The sequence below is a fragment of the Podarcis erhardii genome (assembly GCF_964252035.2).
Source record: "Podarcis erhardii genome assembly, chromosome: 13".
In the NCBI taxonomy this organism is placed as follows: domain Eukaryota; kingdom Metazoa; phylum Chordata; class Lepidosauria; order Squamata; family Lacertidae; genus Podarcis; species Podarcis erhardii.
In genome coordinates, this window is record NC_138502.1 from 288,421 (window position 1) to 305,000 (window position 16,580).

The 16,580-nt window shown below is 47.8% G+C and overlaps 1 protein-coding gene across 1 annotated transcript; it reads left to right on the forward strand.

Moving 5' to 3' along the window:
* The first annotated feature begins 1,575 nt into the window (after positions 1-1,575).
* On the forward strand, positions 1,576-11,230 carry LOC309326345 (uncharacterized protein). The gene is made up of 6 exons (XM_081834961.1): positions 1,576-1,648; positions 3,257-3,763; positions 3,920-4,001; positions 4,686-4,768; positions 5,456-5,582; positions 8,445-11,230. Exons 2-6 carry the CDS (start codon positions 3,350-3,352, stop codon positions 9,521-9,523), a joined length of 1,785 nt encoding a protein of 594 aa, XP_081691087.1. The 5' UTR covers positions 1,576-1,648; positions 3,257-3,349; the 3' UTR covers positions 9,524-11,230.
* The last annotated feature ends 5,350 nt before the right edge of the window (positions 11,231-16,580 follow it).

Sequence of the window (16,580 nt, forward strand, 5' to 3'; positions counted from 1 at the left end):
GGACTGAGAGCTTGGAGTGCCCTGATACACATAGATGGATACAAAATGGCTACCTACCTGGAAATAGATGGATAGAGTGTTTTTTTTCTAGGGGGTACGCAGGGGTACACGTACCCCTAAACATTTTGTGAATCTTTGTACTTTTGTCCACCTACTGTACTTATTTTCCCCAATTTGAACTATAAAATTGTGGTTTTCTTGAGTCGAAATGAGAGTACCCCTAAACATTTTTTTATATAAAAAAGCACTGGATAGAGATCGATAGATAGATTGATAGATATGAGAGAGAGAAAGTGCTTTTTTTGTATTATGTTTCCCCCATTCTCACACATCTTCTTTCTGTGTTTATCAACTGCCACCATTTGTAGGCAGTAATGCCAATAAGTATCTCACCTTTAATTTACTTGTGACGTTGACTCTTTTTCTGGTTTTGCACTCCTTCTTTTCCAGGACCGAACCCAGAAACGAGTCTTTCAGAACTTGTCGCCTTTGCCGTGTTCTCTCCTAATTGTATGTTTATAGCTTGTTTTATATCTTACACCTCGTATTATATCAAACTCCACAGGATACAAACTGCAATGCAATATAGTAGGGGAAAGAAGGGCAGGAACTAAAATGCCATTAAAAATCACTAGGAATATTTCCGCCTCCCCTCTTCAGTCCCAGAAAAGGCCGGAACCAGGAGCCTCCTCGCTCCTTCCTCCCTCAGCTGAGATCCAATATCTCTGATGGGGGGAGTTTGCTTTCTCCTGCTCCGGAGGGGAGAACGTGGACCAAAGGATTAGATTCCAAGCAAACATCAGGGAAAAAAGAATGTGGTGGACTCCCCTTTCTTGGAGGTTTTTAAGCCGAGGTTGGACGGCCGTCCCTCGTGGATGCTTGAGTTGGGAACCCTGCATTGCAGGGGGTTGGACTAGATGATCCTCAGGAGTCCCTTCCAACTCCTGATTCCAGGATGGGCTTCCTGATTCTTGCAGGGCCTTTTCTCCGGCTTGCTGCTCCTCCAGCTCAGAAACCTGCCAGCCAAGAGGCCACCCCGAGGGAGGCAGGTGGGGGTAGCTGCCCCGCCCACAAATTAATAATAATAATAATAATAATAATAATAATAATAATAATAATACTTGCCCCAAACTACCCTGGCGTGCTCTGGTCCAGGGGGTCACGAAGACTCGGACACGACTAAGCGACTAAACAACAACAACAACAACCCCAAACTACAAATCGTAGAAAGATTTTTCTGAGCACTTGGGGTCAAAAGAAAGTAGTTTGAAGCAACTATTGCTGACCCGTGTCATTCGGAATCTGCTGGACAGAGCCAGAAAGAGGATGGTGACAGGTGGGAGACCTGCCCCCCCCAAAAAAAAACATAAATCCTGGTTACTCCCATGGCTCCCCTTCCCGCAAATAAAGGAGCTCTGGGTGTGCTCAACACACGTGTCTCTCCTGCTCTGCAGAGGGAGAGCTGAGTTTGCCTGGCTTTGCCCGGGTTAAGAGGAGCTGAGCTGGATTCCTAGAGAGGAAAGGCAATGAAGGTGGGGGGGGCAGTCCTCCAGATGAGAAGCCCCTCCTCCCTGCCCCTGACGTCCCTTCCTGCAAGAGAGGGGGAGGGGAGGCTGCTGTCTTTCTGCTTTGCACCTCCTGCAACCTGGTGAGTCTCCCTTGTCTTCCGCCATGGGGTGCATTGGGGAGAAGCGGGGGGGGGGGGAATGCACCAAGGGATCCTGTTCAGCTCATGCAGGCGGGGAGCCCCCACCCAGCCCCATCCACACCCCAAGACACAGCCACCCACCTGGCCCTGCAAAGGAACCGGCAGGCAATGCAGCTGCTTGAAAACAGGAATGAATGGTGTTCTCAAGGGCTGCTGTGGGGGTTAAAGGACAGCAGGGAGACCCCTGGATGCCCCCTTGAGCCCCTGGGAGAAAAGGGTGGGTGGAAATGCAATGAATGAAGAGAGGGATCTGGCTGTGGGATTTTGGAGCTGTCTTCACGGTCAGCTCCACACACACGTAGCGGGCATTGCAATAATCCCAGAGCATGGAGTGCCCTGTCCACGTCCTCTCTCTCTCAAAGGGACTAGCAGCAGCCTAGGCGAGATGGAAATGGGGCGGTAGAGAAGGGGCAGTATCTGTGGTGGGGAAATGACGGGCTCCTTCTGGCTAGTTCCTCCACCTTTGTTCTCACATGTGGTTCCTAAAAGCTGGCAGTATGGGTCAGTGGCTGCCCCCCCCCCCAGCAGCAGATTTGAATGGCTGGCTAAACCAGATGAGGGTACCCAATGGGTCTTAAACCCTCAGTGAGTTAGGGACTCCCTCTGCATGCGAAGACAGGCTCTGGTGGATTGAGCGGACAAGACCCACAATTAAGAAGGGAATTTCTGCAGGTCTTGTCATCTGGTCAGTCCAGGACTTCCAGGCACACTGCCCAGGCTTGTGCCCCAGGGCAGTCACTTTGGGGCTGCAAATGCAGTAAAATCTATGCGAGAGGCAGCAGTTGTGAGTCGCTGGCATCATCTGAGACTCCAGTGACCATGTTGGATCCAGGAGTATTCCCAACATTTTTGATCCGTGTGGGAGTTGTTGCTGCTGCTGTTGCTGCTGCTACTGTTGTTAATTACCTGCCCTTTCCCTTAAGTTCCCATGGTAGATGGCAGCAGTAAAATACAATATTAAAGTTGTTTAAAACAAGTACAAGCATAGAAAGATTTACTTGCTTTTTAGCGCTGTCCTTTGAACCCACCCAAATGAACTTTGGTCTTGCCCAGTTAACCCTCGGGGGGTTGGCCAGATAACCATCTGGGCCCTCAGAAAGAAGAAAAAGGTGCCCTACCCCAGTAATTTGCCTTGAGAACCTTGGAGCTTCCAAGTGCTAGAAAACGGGACAGAAGCAGGGAAGAAATGTGTCCTGAAGTGGGGGTGGGAGAGAGCAACTCTTGAGAACCCTGGAATTAGGACCCCCACTGTTAGCCTAGTGTGTACATTACATTTGGTATAACTGGCACACTTGTCAGTCACAGGTCTGGCTTCATTCCTTGTCTGCAAACACTGAAAGACAGAATCAACCAGGCTGATTCATCTCACAGTTTGGCATGGTCACTTTCCTTCTAGGAGGGCTGGAGGCTTACCTTTTCTTTAAGAAAGCTCAAAATCTGGCCTGTGGTAGAGTCCAATCCTGCTTCCTAGCAGGACTCATCCACACTTGCTCAGGAAACAAATTGACTATGTCAGTTTAATAACGGAACAATGCATTTGCTTTGTAGATTTTGCTAGCGCCTCTTTTCGGACACACAGAACTTGGCAAGAGGGGGGGAAAGGATTCCTTCCAATCTCTTAGAGGCTTCCTGAGAGCACAGATGGATGAACAAGACTCAGCTGACCCTGAAGCAGGAAGAGGCCATGGCATTGACACTGGGAGCCGTGGGGGATTCTGGGAAAACTCCATACAGAAAATCCTGGGTGAGGAGGACACCCTTCGCTCAGATGTGCAGAGCCAGCAGTTCAGGCAGTTCTGCTCCCAGGAGGCCAAAGGACCTCGAGAGGTTTGCAGCCAACTCTACTGCTTTGACCGTCAATGGCTGAAGCCAGAAAGGCACACGAAAGCTGAGATGCTGGACCTGGTGATCTTGGAGCAGTTCCTGGCTGTCCTTCCAGCAGAGATGGAGAGCTGGGTGAGGGAATGCGGAGCAGAGACCAGTTCCCAGGCAGTGGCCCTGGCCGAAGGTTTTCTCCTGAGTCAGGCAGAGGAGAGGAAGCAGGCGGAGCAGCAGGTGAGAGAGACTTTCCTCTGGATGCTCCCGAGGGGTTCCAAAGAGGAGGGAGAACAAACCCAAATGCTCTACTAATGGCCCATTAGTGGAGCATTGTCGGATATCCTAAAATTGTTGCCTTTTCTATAATTCTATGAATTCTTTTCGTTCTTTCAGGGAAAGGATCTGCTTGCAGCAATGGGCCCAGATTACTCTGAGGAAGAGAGGACTCCGCTGGACACAAAAGAGAGGTCACTGGGTAAGGAGGAAGGAGTCTTTTGTCCCTTTGATCCCATTCTGTTGGTTTTGAAACTAATCTTTTCATCTTTTTGTGGAAGACATTTGGGACCAAGAGCCTCAAGGAGGGGAAATGTATTTTTGCACTGCTGAAACAGGCAATGGGTACAAATGCTAAAATGCACTCAGCATGTGAGGCTTGTTATAAGTAGATTGATTTCAATCAGGGTTTAGGCCCGGTTTTGGCTCAGAAACTGATTTGGTTGCCCTATGTAATGACCTTTGCTGAGAGAGAGAGATGGGGAAAGATGCCCCTGTTGATTCTGCTGGACATCTCAGCGGCTTTTGATACCATCGATCACGCTCTCCTTCTGGAGCAGCTGGCTGAGTCCAGAGGTGGCGGCACAGCTTTGCAGTGGTTCTGGTCCTCCTTGGATGGTGGTCCCCAGAGGGTGATGCTTGGGGAGTGCTTTTTAGCCCCATGGAGCCTTAAGGGAGGAATTCCTCAAGGCTCTGTTTTATCCCATATGCTACTTAACATCTACATGAAACTGCTGAGTAGGAACATCCGGAGTTTGGGAGGACGTTGCCAGCAATATACTGATGACACACAATTCTGCTTCTCAGGTGAAGCAGCGGATGTAGAGGCTTCACCTCTGAGAGAGGCAGGCACTCCTGTCTCCCCACTTACCTTTGTCTCTTGCAGGTGACAGAATGATGCCAGCAAAACCTCCCACTCCATCTTTTCTTGGTGGAGGAGGGGAAACAGCGACTGTGGAACCAGATCAGGTAGGGGGAAGGAGCCTTGTGGGGAAAGAGGCTCAGGAGTGGGGCAGCCAGGGCATCTCTGGGCACAAATGAATCTCTTCCTCTTTGCTTCAGTCAGATCTGCCCTTAAGGAAGGCTGAAAATCCCATTCCATCATGTTTATCTGCTGAGAGCAATGAACAGCCACCTCACCTTAACTCTCCTCCTGAATGTTGCTAGCATTATTTATCAGTTGTTGCAATTCTGTTTGTATGTTTATTGGTCAATGCTAAAATATAAGGAACATTAAAAAAAAAACAGTGGTGAGAATTCACCTGCCCAGCCCCTCCAGTTGAGGGCTCCCCCCTCTTCTCCACCTCCCCAAGGGAATGAGGAGAGTTGTCTCTCTGCACCCTCCCAAAATACCACATAAGGAGAGGAGAGAGGAGAGAGGGGAGCCTGCCATCTCACAAGCTAAAATGCTTGTGCAGACATACGGATCTGAAGAGCACCATGTGGAGTTTCACCCCTTTGTACAAAGATTAGTACCCAGTTTTAAAAATACAGAATAAAATCATTCCATTAAGATGCTTAGATATGCATCCATCATTAAAATGTGCAGTGAAACATTCCCCTCAAAACTACACAGCAACTAACAGACAGGAAACAACAGAACAATGTGTGCTAGATAATCTTTATGCTTTCTGAAAGGAAGACCTTTTCTTTCAGAGTTTAGTGTGCTTTGAGGATATAGCTGTGTATTTCACGGAGGAGGAGTGGGCATTGCTGGATCCTGACCAGAGAGCTCTGCATCAGGAAGTCATGGAGGAGAATCGTGCCATCATGGCCTCTCTCGGTAAGGCTCCCTATTGGATCATAATATCTGTCCTGAAATTCTTTACATTAATTTTTGTGACGCACCTCTCAGATTTTGATGGAGCTTAACAGCGCTACCTACAGCATCTGGGATTCTAACACACACACCCTCATCTTACCTTGAATAGAGGGCTATCAACTGTGTTGTCTGTGAACATTTTTTTCTCTGGTTATGCCTTTTGATTAGGCTGTCAGTTTTTTGTTCTTGATTCTGTCAGATTCTGGTTGACCAAAATGATGACTGACATTAGAGATGGAACGGATTCTATGATTGGGCCAAACAGAACCGCAGAAAGGGCTGGAACACAGCAGGAGGGGCCCCTTCTCAGGAGGAGTCCTTTTTCTGGGAAATAGATCTCTTGGCTGACTCCTCAGAGAATTCTGTGGGAACCCAGGCCAACTGGGCAAGGGGACTTCTTGAATTTAGCAGCAGCCCAGGCCGAGGTTTTGGTCGACCTGCAAAGGCCTGATCCAGCAGCTCCAGCACGTCTGGAAGGTCTGGAAAACCAGGAAAGGGGGGTAGGGGGACAACCCTCTGAGAGGCCTCCATTTGCTCTTGAGTAGGTCACCTGGCTAGGACAGGCTCTGCGCCTTCCCACAGCCCCCCAGCCCCGTTCAGCCAGGGGCAGCAGTGGAGAGGGGGCCTTAGAAAAACACCCATGGTTCCAGTTCAAGCAGGGCTAGGAACCAGCACGATGGCCAGGGTGCCAGGGAGGATGAGAAGGAGAGCTGATCCCTCCCCTTCCCCCTCAGAGCATTCCTCATCTTGGAGCATCCTCTCGCCCCCTCACAGGGGAAGGGCTCCTCAGAGGCAGGGGACCCAGCACAGGAGGCGCCGGGTGCTGCTGAGCAGGGGAGGAAGGGGCTCTGGCAGAAGGGCTTCCAGAAGAGCTGAGCCTTCCCTTTCCCCATGGGCAGCCAGCTCAGAGGATGCCTCAGGCTCTCACGCCCCTTTCCTCAACATCCAGGCCTGCCCCCACCTCCTCAGACAGAGAGGATAGTGAGCTTTCTCCAGGTGAGGAGCAAGGGCAGGAGGACGAAGGGGAGCATTCCCCCAGACTCTTTATGAGCCTAGACATCGAGCAGCTCCTGGGAAAGGCTGTGAGGACAGTCCATGTCCCTGAGCAGGTCCAGGAAGCCAAGGAGCAACTCCATGGCCTTTCCCAAGCACAAGGCCTGCAAGAGGGTTTTCCGTTTTCTAGAAGAGTGTAAGGAGAGCATCTTGCAGGAATGGTGGATTCCTGGGGCTGCTAAGGCAGCAAGCTTCTCCATAAGGCAGCTAAATCCATTTGATAAGCCTGCAGTGGGATTTCTTAGTGTTCCTCTCGCAGATGCCCCCATAAGTTCCCTCGCTCATGGATCCATGGTTTCCAGAGATGGGCAGGATCACCCCAGGAATCCTGAAGACAAAAGGTTTTGTTGCTCAGATCACATGAAGCTTGTGCACATTGAGGTCTCGGCTGCAGCTTCTTTCATGGCCAGTGCGACTTCTGGCAGAGGTTGGACCAGGGTTCATCCATATCCAGCAAGGAACAGCAAAGCAAGCTAGGCCTCTGCCCACGTGGCTGATGCCTCGTTGGATGCTTCTTCAATTTGCAGCAGGAGCCAGGGCAGCAGATGTGGCAGTGCGCAGGCAGCTCTGGTTTAAACAGTGGCAGGTGGACACCAAAGCCAAGACCAGCCTGGCCAGCGACCCCCTCGGGGGGGGGGCAGCTATTTGCAGAGGGGCTGGAAGATGCCCTGGTAGAGACCAGGGGCAAGAAGAAGGCCCTGCCTCATAAGAAGACAGAGAGAAAGAGTCAGAAAGGAACTGATTCTTCCTTTTGTCTCCACAGGGGCTCATTCAGTGCTAGAGACGTTAAGGCAACAAACCCTCCAGGGGAGGGGGGCAGAAGGAATGGATGTGCACAGGGCCATCAGGGTTTACCTCAGGAACACAGAGGAGTTCCGCATAGCAGGGGCTCCATTTGCTTCTTTCCAGTCTAGAACCAAGGGGCACAAGGTTCCCCCAGCATCACTGGCAGGCTGGATCCGGGGGTGGGGTGGGGTGCCCTTGGGAATCACTGCCCATTCCACCAGGAACACAGGCACCTCGGCATCATTTGGGACGTGAGCTCCCCTGGGTGATATACAGAGCAGCCACTGGGTCCTCTCCCTCCACCTTCATGAAACTCCATAAGTTAGACACCTATATCTCAGCAGAGGCCTCCTTTGAGAGAAGAGGGCTTCAACAGGTGGTTAACAATGAGGAGGTAGGGCCCACAATGGCTGCCACCTGATCTGGACACTGCTGAAATACTTCCTACATCATGGAACCCAGTTTTCCCCTACAGGAGAAGTGAACATTGATACTTACCGTGATATGTTCCTTCTCTGTACAGAGAATTGGGATCCAGCCCTCTCGGGTACCTCTGTGTGCATGGGGGAGGCTATCAAACACTGGATTTCAGAGGGTTGCCTCGAGGGACATGGGACACCTTCCCGCAAGGTCCAGGGGCCTCTTCTGTCTTTCCATCCCAGCCTTCTTGCTCTTCAGCACATATCAGAGTTCCCCGTCCTTCACCTGTGCTAGTTACAGGTGCCAGTAGGAATTTTCATTCAGTGAAGAGAGCGGCATGCCCCACTGAAATCACTGTTCTGTTCCTATTCCTTAGTTGTTATGTTGTGACTATACAGTTTCTTGCTTAAGCATGAGTTGAACTGGAGTTAGGGGGTTGTCCTGCCCCTGATTCCTCAAAACCTTAACTTATTTTCAATGGTGAGATTGGCAGAGACCAATTCTCCCTACAGAGAAGGAATTTATCTCGTTAAGTACCAATGTTCGCTTCTCTCTTCATTGCAGGTGATGAATTGGAAATGAAGAAAATGGGAGACCACGACAAAGTCAAAACAGAGGAGAAGCCATATCAATATTCGGAATGCAGAGAGAGCTTGAGCCAGAGCTCCAGTTCCACTTCCTATCAAAGAAATTCCACTGGAAAGAAACGCTATCAGTGCTTTGAATGCGGAAAGAGTTTCGCTTGGCACGACTCTCTCAATTTCCATCAAAGAATTCATACAGGCAAGAAACCATATCAGTGCTTGGAATGTGGAAAGATCTTCAGTTACAAGAACAATCTCGTTTCCCATCAAAGAATTCATACAGGGGAGAAGCCATATCAGTGTTTGGAATGTGGGAAGAGTTTCAGTTACAAAGCCAGTCTCACTTCCCATCAAAGAATTCATACAGGGGAGAAACCATACAATTGCTTGGCATGTGGGAAGACCTTCCGTCATAGCTGTCATCTCAAGTCCCATCTCAGAATTCATACAGGGGAGAAACCCTATCAGTGCATGGAATGTGGAAAGAGCTTCAGTAAGAGTTCTGTGCTCACTTCCCATCAAAGAATTCATACAGGGGAGAAACCATATCAGTGCTTGGAATGTGGAAAGATTTTCAGTTATAAGAACAATCTTACTTCCCATCAACGAATTCATACAGGGGAGAAGCCATATCAGTGCTTGGAATGTGGAGAGAATTTCAGTTACAGAGCCAGTCTCACTTTCCACCAAAGAATTCATACAGGGGAGAAACCATATAATTGCTTGGCATGTGGGAAGAGCTTCCGGCACAGCTGCCATCTCAAGTCCCATCAACGAATTCATACAGGGGAGAAACCGTATGAGTGCATGGAATGTGGAAAGAGCTTCAGTCAGAGGTCCAATCTCACTTCCCATCAAAGAATTCATACAGGGGAGAAACCATTTCAGTGTCTGGAATGTGGAAAGAGCTTCAGTCAGAGTTCTGCTCTCACTTCCCATCAACGAATTCATACAGGGGAGAAGCCATTTGAGTGCTTGGAATGTGGGAAGAGCTTCAGTCAGAAGGGGAATCTCACTTTCCATCAAAAAATCCACAGTGAGGAGAATGGGAGAAGCTAGTCCAACCCACTGCAGTGCAGAAATCTCAACTGAAACATGCATGACAGATGGCCACCAAGCCCATGCTTGAGATCTTCCAGGAAAGGAGAGTCCACCACCTTCGAAGGGACTTGCTTCCACTGTTGTGCAGCTGTGAGCATTAGAAAGGCCTTCCTGATGTTTAATTGGAATCAACTTTCTTGTAACTTGAAGCTATTGCCTCAGGTCCTCCTCTACAGACCAGGAAGAAACAAGCTTGCTCCATCCCCCATGGGACACCCTTTAGATATTTAGAGGACATTATCCTATCTCCTCTAAGTCTACAATTCTGCGGACTAAACACCCCCAGTTTCCTCAGCTGTTCCTCCTAACTCTTGATTTCCAGAGCCTTGATCACTTTGGTCACTCACCTGCCTCTGCACACGTTCCAACTTGTCAATATCCTTCTTCAATTGGGGTGCCAAGAACTGGACACAAGATTCCAGGTGTGCTCTGACCAAGGAAGAATAGAGCAGTGGTATGACTTCTCCTGATCTGGACTGTGTGGAGATTCATTTGCCCCTTTTGAGATTACTTTGCAGTGTTGAAATTCGTTTTGCCCTACTCACAGCCACAGTTTGCTTGGCCTTCACCCAACTCAGTTGTGCCAGAGAGGAAACTGAGGCACATTTTGCCCATTCCTGTTCCTTATTCCACGTTGCCCCCTCTCTCCTGTGTTCCCACCTCCCCTCACTTGCACCGCTGTCCTGCTGCCTGGATCTGCCTCTTCTCCTTGCACCATCTCCAGACTGCCTCCAGGGGGTCAGTGTTCCTAGTGAGCAGCAGGGGCTACGGCTGAGGGGAGGGGTCTGCTGGTGGTTTCTGGCCAAGGACACCTTGTAGATGGGGTGGAAGATGAAGGCGTTGGGAGCTCCAGATGGGGAGGGGGGCAGGTGGGGCAGTGGGAGAACTCCTCCTAACATTCTTCCTCCCCCTAAAATCTGTGTGTCTTGAGCCAGCATGATTACTTGTTAATACAGTGGTACCTTGGTTCTCAAGCGCCTTGGTACTCAAACAGCTTGGAACCCAAACACTGCAAACCGAGAAGTAAGTGTTCTGGTTTGCGAACCTTTTTCATAAGCCGAACGTGCTCCGTTTTGAGTGCCACACTCCCTTTTTGAGTGTTACACTGAGGTCTGTCTGTTTTTGCTATTTATTTTGCTTTTTTGTTTCTGCAGCTTTTTTGTTTGGTTTTTGTAACTGTGTGGAACCCAGTTCAGCTACTGATTGACTGATTGCGTGACTGCAGTACATTGTTTATTGCTTTCATTTTATGGATCAATGGTCTTGTTAGATAGCAAAATTCATGTTAAATTGCAGTTTTAGGGGTTGTTTTTTAATGTCTAGAACGGAATAATCCATTTTGCATTACTTTCTATGGGAAAGCGCGCCTTGGCTTTGGAACGTTTTGGTTTTGGAATGGACTTCCAGAACGGATTAAGTTTGAGAACCAAGGTACTACTGTACTAATATTAGCACTAAGAATAAAAAGCTTCAAAGGCTTCCAATCAACACACCATGCTGATTGTAAATAATGTGCTAACAGAAAAATGTAATATAACAAAGGGGACAAGAAAGGGTTGCCCCTTGTCAAAATTATTGTTTATACTAGTATTAGAGGTTTTGGCTAGCAGAATCAGATTGGATGTCAAGATTGAAGGGATAACAGTGGGACACAGGACATATAAACGAGGCATTTGCTGATGATGTGGTGATATTGGTAGAGGAGCCTCTGGTCAGGGTTCCAAAGGCTCTGGAACAGATTCATAATTTGGAGAGGGAGCAGGCTTTAAACTTAATCAGTGAAAAAAATAAATACGAGAAACAACTGGATAACTTACGAAGAACTATTAAAAGAGGTAGATCAAGACTTAAAATTAAGGAGTTATGAAGAAGTAAGAGGACTAATAACCAATTTGTTGCAATATCACCAGCTTAATGAAGTTGGATAAAAAGAAAGGTTTTTCTCATAAAACCTCCCAATTTGAAAAAGTTGCTGGAAAATAAAAACTAAATGTATAATTTTTTATCGGATTGGTAAACAAAAGATGGAACAGTTCAAAGCAGTGGTGATACACTGGGCAAGGGGTTTTGGTTATAATATTGAGTTAGCAGTGTGGGAAAAATTATTGGTTACAGATCTGAAATTTACAGCATGTTATACTTTGAAAGAAAACTACATGAAAATGATGTCCCATTGGTACTTAATTAGCTAAAATGTATAAATCAAATTCTAACGTGCTGGAAATGTAAAGAGAAAGAGGGCATCATATGTGGTAGTAAAAAAAGCTTCAGGGGAAATGATATACAGTATAATGCGGTGAAAAAAAGTTTACTAAGCAACCAGAAGCTTTTCTTATAGGAATTTTAGGTGTAGAGATCCTGAAGGAGCAGAATAAATTGTTCATGGATGCAACCACAGCTGCCCGAATGTTGCTGGCCCAGGGATGGAAAGAAAATACAGTTCCAAACAAGGAAGAGCGGCTGTTAAAATTAATGAACTATGCTGGATTGGCAAAACTTACAGGAAGAAGAAGAGTTTGGATTTGATATCCCGCTTTATCACTCCCCTAAGGAGTCTCAAAGCGGCTCACATTCTCCTTTCCCTTCCTCCCCCACAACAAACACTCTTGTGAGGTGATCTGCCATAGTCAAGACAAAATAAAAAAAATCCTTCCAGTAGCACCTTAAAGACCAACTAAGTTAGTTCTAGGTATGAGCTTTCGTGTGCATCTGAAGAAGAAGTGTGTATCTGAAGAAGTGTGCATGCACACGAAAGCTCATACCTAGAACTAACTTAGTTGGTCTTTAAGGTGCTACTGGAAGGAATTTTTTTATTTTGTCTTGTCTGGGAGGTGAGTGGGGCTGGGAGACTTCCGAGAAGTGTGACTGGCCCAAGGTCACCCAGCAGCTGCAGGTGGAGGAGCGGAGACGCGAACCCGGTTCCCCAGATTATGAATCTACCACTCTAGGCAGAAAGAATCAAATTTTAATAAAGAATGGGGGAAGTATATAATGTATTTGAAAAATTATTGTAAACAATTACATTCATTAGTAGGTTTGACAGAAAACTTGTAAAAATCTGAACCATGGATTGATTAAGGATTTACAATAATTGGAGTTGGTGATAAGATGCAGAATGAAAATGAAAATATAAGGCTCCACAAAGGGGGGGGGGTTAAATGGGTATGATGTCTGAATTTTGTTTGTTTTCGTTGTTATGGTTTGTAAAATGGAAAATGCAAAAATAAAATTAAAAAGCTTCAAAGGCTTCCTATCCGAACCTGCATGTCTTTCTTTGGTTATAGCTCAGGCGGAGAGCACACAACTCTCAATCTCGGGGTGATGGGTTTGAGCCCCACGCTGGGGAGAAGATTCCTGCATTGCAGGGGATTGGACTAGATGACCCTCAGGGTCCCTCCCAACTCTACAATTCCATGATCCTTTGAGTCTAGGAATCAGTGCTAGGCTGCTATGATTGCTGCCTGTTGAGAAGAGGGTCCATGGAGCTTTTGATGAACAGATGCCTGGGGGGAAAGGCTGTGGATTTGGGGGGTGGGGGCTGCAGAAACAGGGGGTGCAGTCTTTGGAAAGGGGGAAGGGGAACCATAGTTGGAAGAGACCCCAAGGGTCATCTAGCCCAATGCCTGTCAATGCAGGAAGGGTGGGTGTGCCATAAAGATGGAGGCAGAAAGACAAAGGTGGTTGGGAAGCCTTTCCCATGTTGGAGAAAAAGTGACCAGGCTGGGGGTCAGCTGGACACTGGTCAGAAGTCAACAGGTCATCCCCTGTGGGATATCATAAGACAGCGATGGCCAAACTGTTTTGGGAATACAACTCCCATCATCCCTAGCTAACAGGACCAGTGGTCAGGGATGATGGGAATTGTAGTCCCAAAACAGCTGGAGGGCCAAGTTTGGCCATCACTGCCATAAGAGTCCTCTATATTCTGTTGGTGGGGGGCATCCAAAGTTAGCTGTTTGGGGCAGGGTGGAGGGTTTCTGAGAGTGGGGGAGGTCACCCTATAATGATCCATGACGGGTCAGCAAACTTTTTCAGCAGGGGGCCAGTCCACTGTCCCTCAGACCTTGTGGGGGGCTGGACTATATTTTTTTTGGGGGGACAATGAACAAATTCCTATGCCCCACAAATAACCCAGAGATGCATTTTAAATAAAAGGACACATTCTACTCATGTAAAAACACGCTGATTCCCGGACCGTCCGCGGGCCGGATTGAGAAGGCAATTGGGCCAGATCTGGCCCCCGGGCCTTAGGTTGCCTACCCATGGTCTATGATTAAGCCTTTCTGCTAATTTTTCTGTGGCCTGATGCTCATTTCTTGGCAGAGGGTAATGTTACGACTCTCAGGATGCCAGAAACCCAGAAATCCTGGAACTGATAGGTGCTAGAATTTAGTTAAGGTTTGGGGCATCAGAGTCATGAGTCTCTATGATAGAACCAAGTAAGACGTTCCCAAACCCTTTGAAATTAGCCTGATCAGGGCTGATTAAGGCAGGCTGGTGCTAATTAACATGGACTCATTTCCTTTCAGGTATTAAGCACCAGGTAAGGCTGCCATGCATCCGGGGTTTCCTGGACATATCCGGGATTTGTCCGATGATAATAGTGTCCGAGGGGAATTTTTGGCAAGCGTGAAAATGTCCAGGATAACATGGCAACCCATTCCAGAAGTACTGATTTTTCATTTTTTAAAAAAGCTGAAAAACATCAAATTTCTTGGCAATTGTGCAAAAAAAAAAAAAAAAGGTCAACAACGGCAAAGACAACAAAGAAAGATAAACAACTAAACAACTCTGATTGTCACTTTTTGAAATATGGCAGCCCTGGCACCAGGCAAATCATTCCTCATATGCAGCCCTTTGGCCATTAAATAATCTTTGCAGTGTTAAAGGGGGGAAGGGGCGACAATTGTTATTAGGATTGTTTTTATTCTTATGCTGTCAATCACTATGCTTTGTTTTATGTTTTCATTGTCATGCCCTGTAAAATATGTTATTAATGTGACACATTGCCCTTTTGATAATGGGTGGTGTATAAGTCAAATAAGTAATAATACCAAAAATGTCCCTAGAGTTCATTGCTTCTTCTTTTATCAGCTTCCCCTTTACCTATTCCACACACATATTTTTTTACCTTTACCTTTATAAGTTTTTTTTACCTTTACCTTTATTCCATGTATCCATCCTTTTATATGTGTTGCAGGTTCTCTTCAGTTCTCTTCATATTCCACCTTTATACACACAGAGAGAGACGTGCTCAGCATCTGCCCTCGTGGCCCCTTCTGGCGGCCCTCCGGAGCCCTATTCCCACAACAGAAGAGAGTTGGGGGGAGAAGGGGAGGCTCCGGAGACGGGGCTCGGCGTGGGCAAAACCCCCAATCTAAAAATGTCCCTTCCAGTTAACTGAAATGAACACTGTTGCCGAGCAAAGGAGAGGGAGGGGGGACGCCTGAGATTTGGCGGGAAAGGAGAAGCTGAGGTAAGAAGTGGAGGAGAGAGGAAGGAAGGAAGGAAGGAAGGAAGGAAGGAAGGAAGGAAGGAAGGAAGAGACGCCTGACATTTGGCAGGAAAGGAGAAGCTGAGGTAAAAAGTGGAGGAGAGAGGAAGGAAGGAAGGAAGGAAGGAAGGAAGGAAGGAAGGGACGCCTGACATTTGGCAGGAAAGGAGAAGCTGAGGTAAAAAGTGGAGGAGAGAGGAAGGAAGGAAGGAAGGAAGGAAGGAAGGAAGGAAGGAAGGAAGGAAGGAAGAGACGCCTGAGATTTGGCGGGAAAGGAGAAGCTGAGGTAAAAAGTGGAGGAGAGAGGAAGGAAGGAAGGAAGGAAGGAAGGAAGGAAGGAAGGAAGAGATGCCTGACATTTGGCAGGAAAGGAGAAGCTGAGGTAAAAAGTGGAGGAGAGAGGAAGGAAGGAAGGAAGGAAGGAAGGAAGGAAGGAAGGAAGGAAGAGACGCCTGAGATTTGGCGGGAAAGGAGAAGCTGAGGTAAAAAGTGGAGGAGAGAGGAAGGAAGGAAGGAAGGAAGGAAGGAAGGAAGGAAGGAAGGAAGGAAGGAAGGAAGAGACGCCTGACATTTGGCAGGAAAGGAGAAGCTGAGGTAAAAAGTGGAGGAGAGAGGAAGGAAGGAAGGAAGGAAGGAAGGAAGGAAGGAAGGAAGGAAGGAAGAGACGCCTGACATTTGGCAGGAAAGGAGAAGCTGAGGTAAAAAGTGGAGGAGAGAGGAAGGAAGGAAGGAAGGAAGGAAGGAAGGAAGGAAGGAAGGAAGGAAGAGACGCCTGACATTTGGCAGGAAAGGAGAAGCTGAGGTAAAAAGTGGAGGAGAGAGGAAGGAAGGAAGGAAGGAAGGAAGGAAGGAAGGAAGGAAGGAAGGAAGGAAGAGACGCCTGACATTTGGCAGGAAAGGAGAAGCTGAGGTAAAAAGTGGAGGAGAGAGGAAGGAAGGAAGGAAGGAAGGAAGGAAGGAAGGAAGGAAGAGACGCCTGACATTTGGCAGGAAAGGAGAAGCTGAGGTAAGAAGTGGAGGAGAGAGGAAGGAAGGAAGGAAGGAAGGAAGGAAGGAAGGAAGGAAGGAAGAGACGCCTGACATTTGGCAGGAAAGGAGAAGCTGAGGTAAAAAGTGGAGGAGAGAGGAAGGAAGGAAGGAAGGAAGGAAGGAAGGAAGGGACGCCTGACATTTGGCAGGAAAGGAGAAGCTGAGGTAAAAAGTGGAGGAGAGAGGAAGGAAGGAAGGAAGGAAGGAAGGAAGGAAGGAAGGAAGAGACGCCTGAGATTTGGCGGGAAAGGAGAAGCTGAGGTAAAAAGTGGAGGAGAGAGGAAGGAAGGAAGGAAGGAAGGAAGGAAGGAAGGAAGGAAGGAAGGAAGGAAGGAAGGAAGGAAGAGATGCCTGACATTTGGCAGGAAAGGAGAAGCTGAGGTAAAAAGTGGAGGAGAGAGGAAGGAAGGAAGGAAGGAAGGAAGGAAGGAAGGAAGGAAGAGACGCCTGAGATTTGGCGGGAAAGGAGAAGCTGAGGTAAAAAGTGGAGGA

Bases quoted from the DNA above. Each gene is read 5' to 3' on its own strand.
- LOC309326345 (XM_081834961.1), top strand. From the start codon at position 3,350: ATGGATGAACAAGACTCAGCTGACCCTGAAGCAGGAAGAGGCCATGGC. The intron at 3,764-3,919 runs GTGAGAGAGACT...TCGTTCTTTCAG, and splicing joins GGAAGCAGGCGGAGCAGCAG to GGAAAGGATCTGCTTGCAGC. The intron at 4,769-5,455 runs GTAGGGGGAAGG...CTTTTCTTTCAG, and splicing joins CGACTGTGGAACCAGATCAG to AGTTTAGTGTGCTTTGAGGA.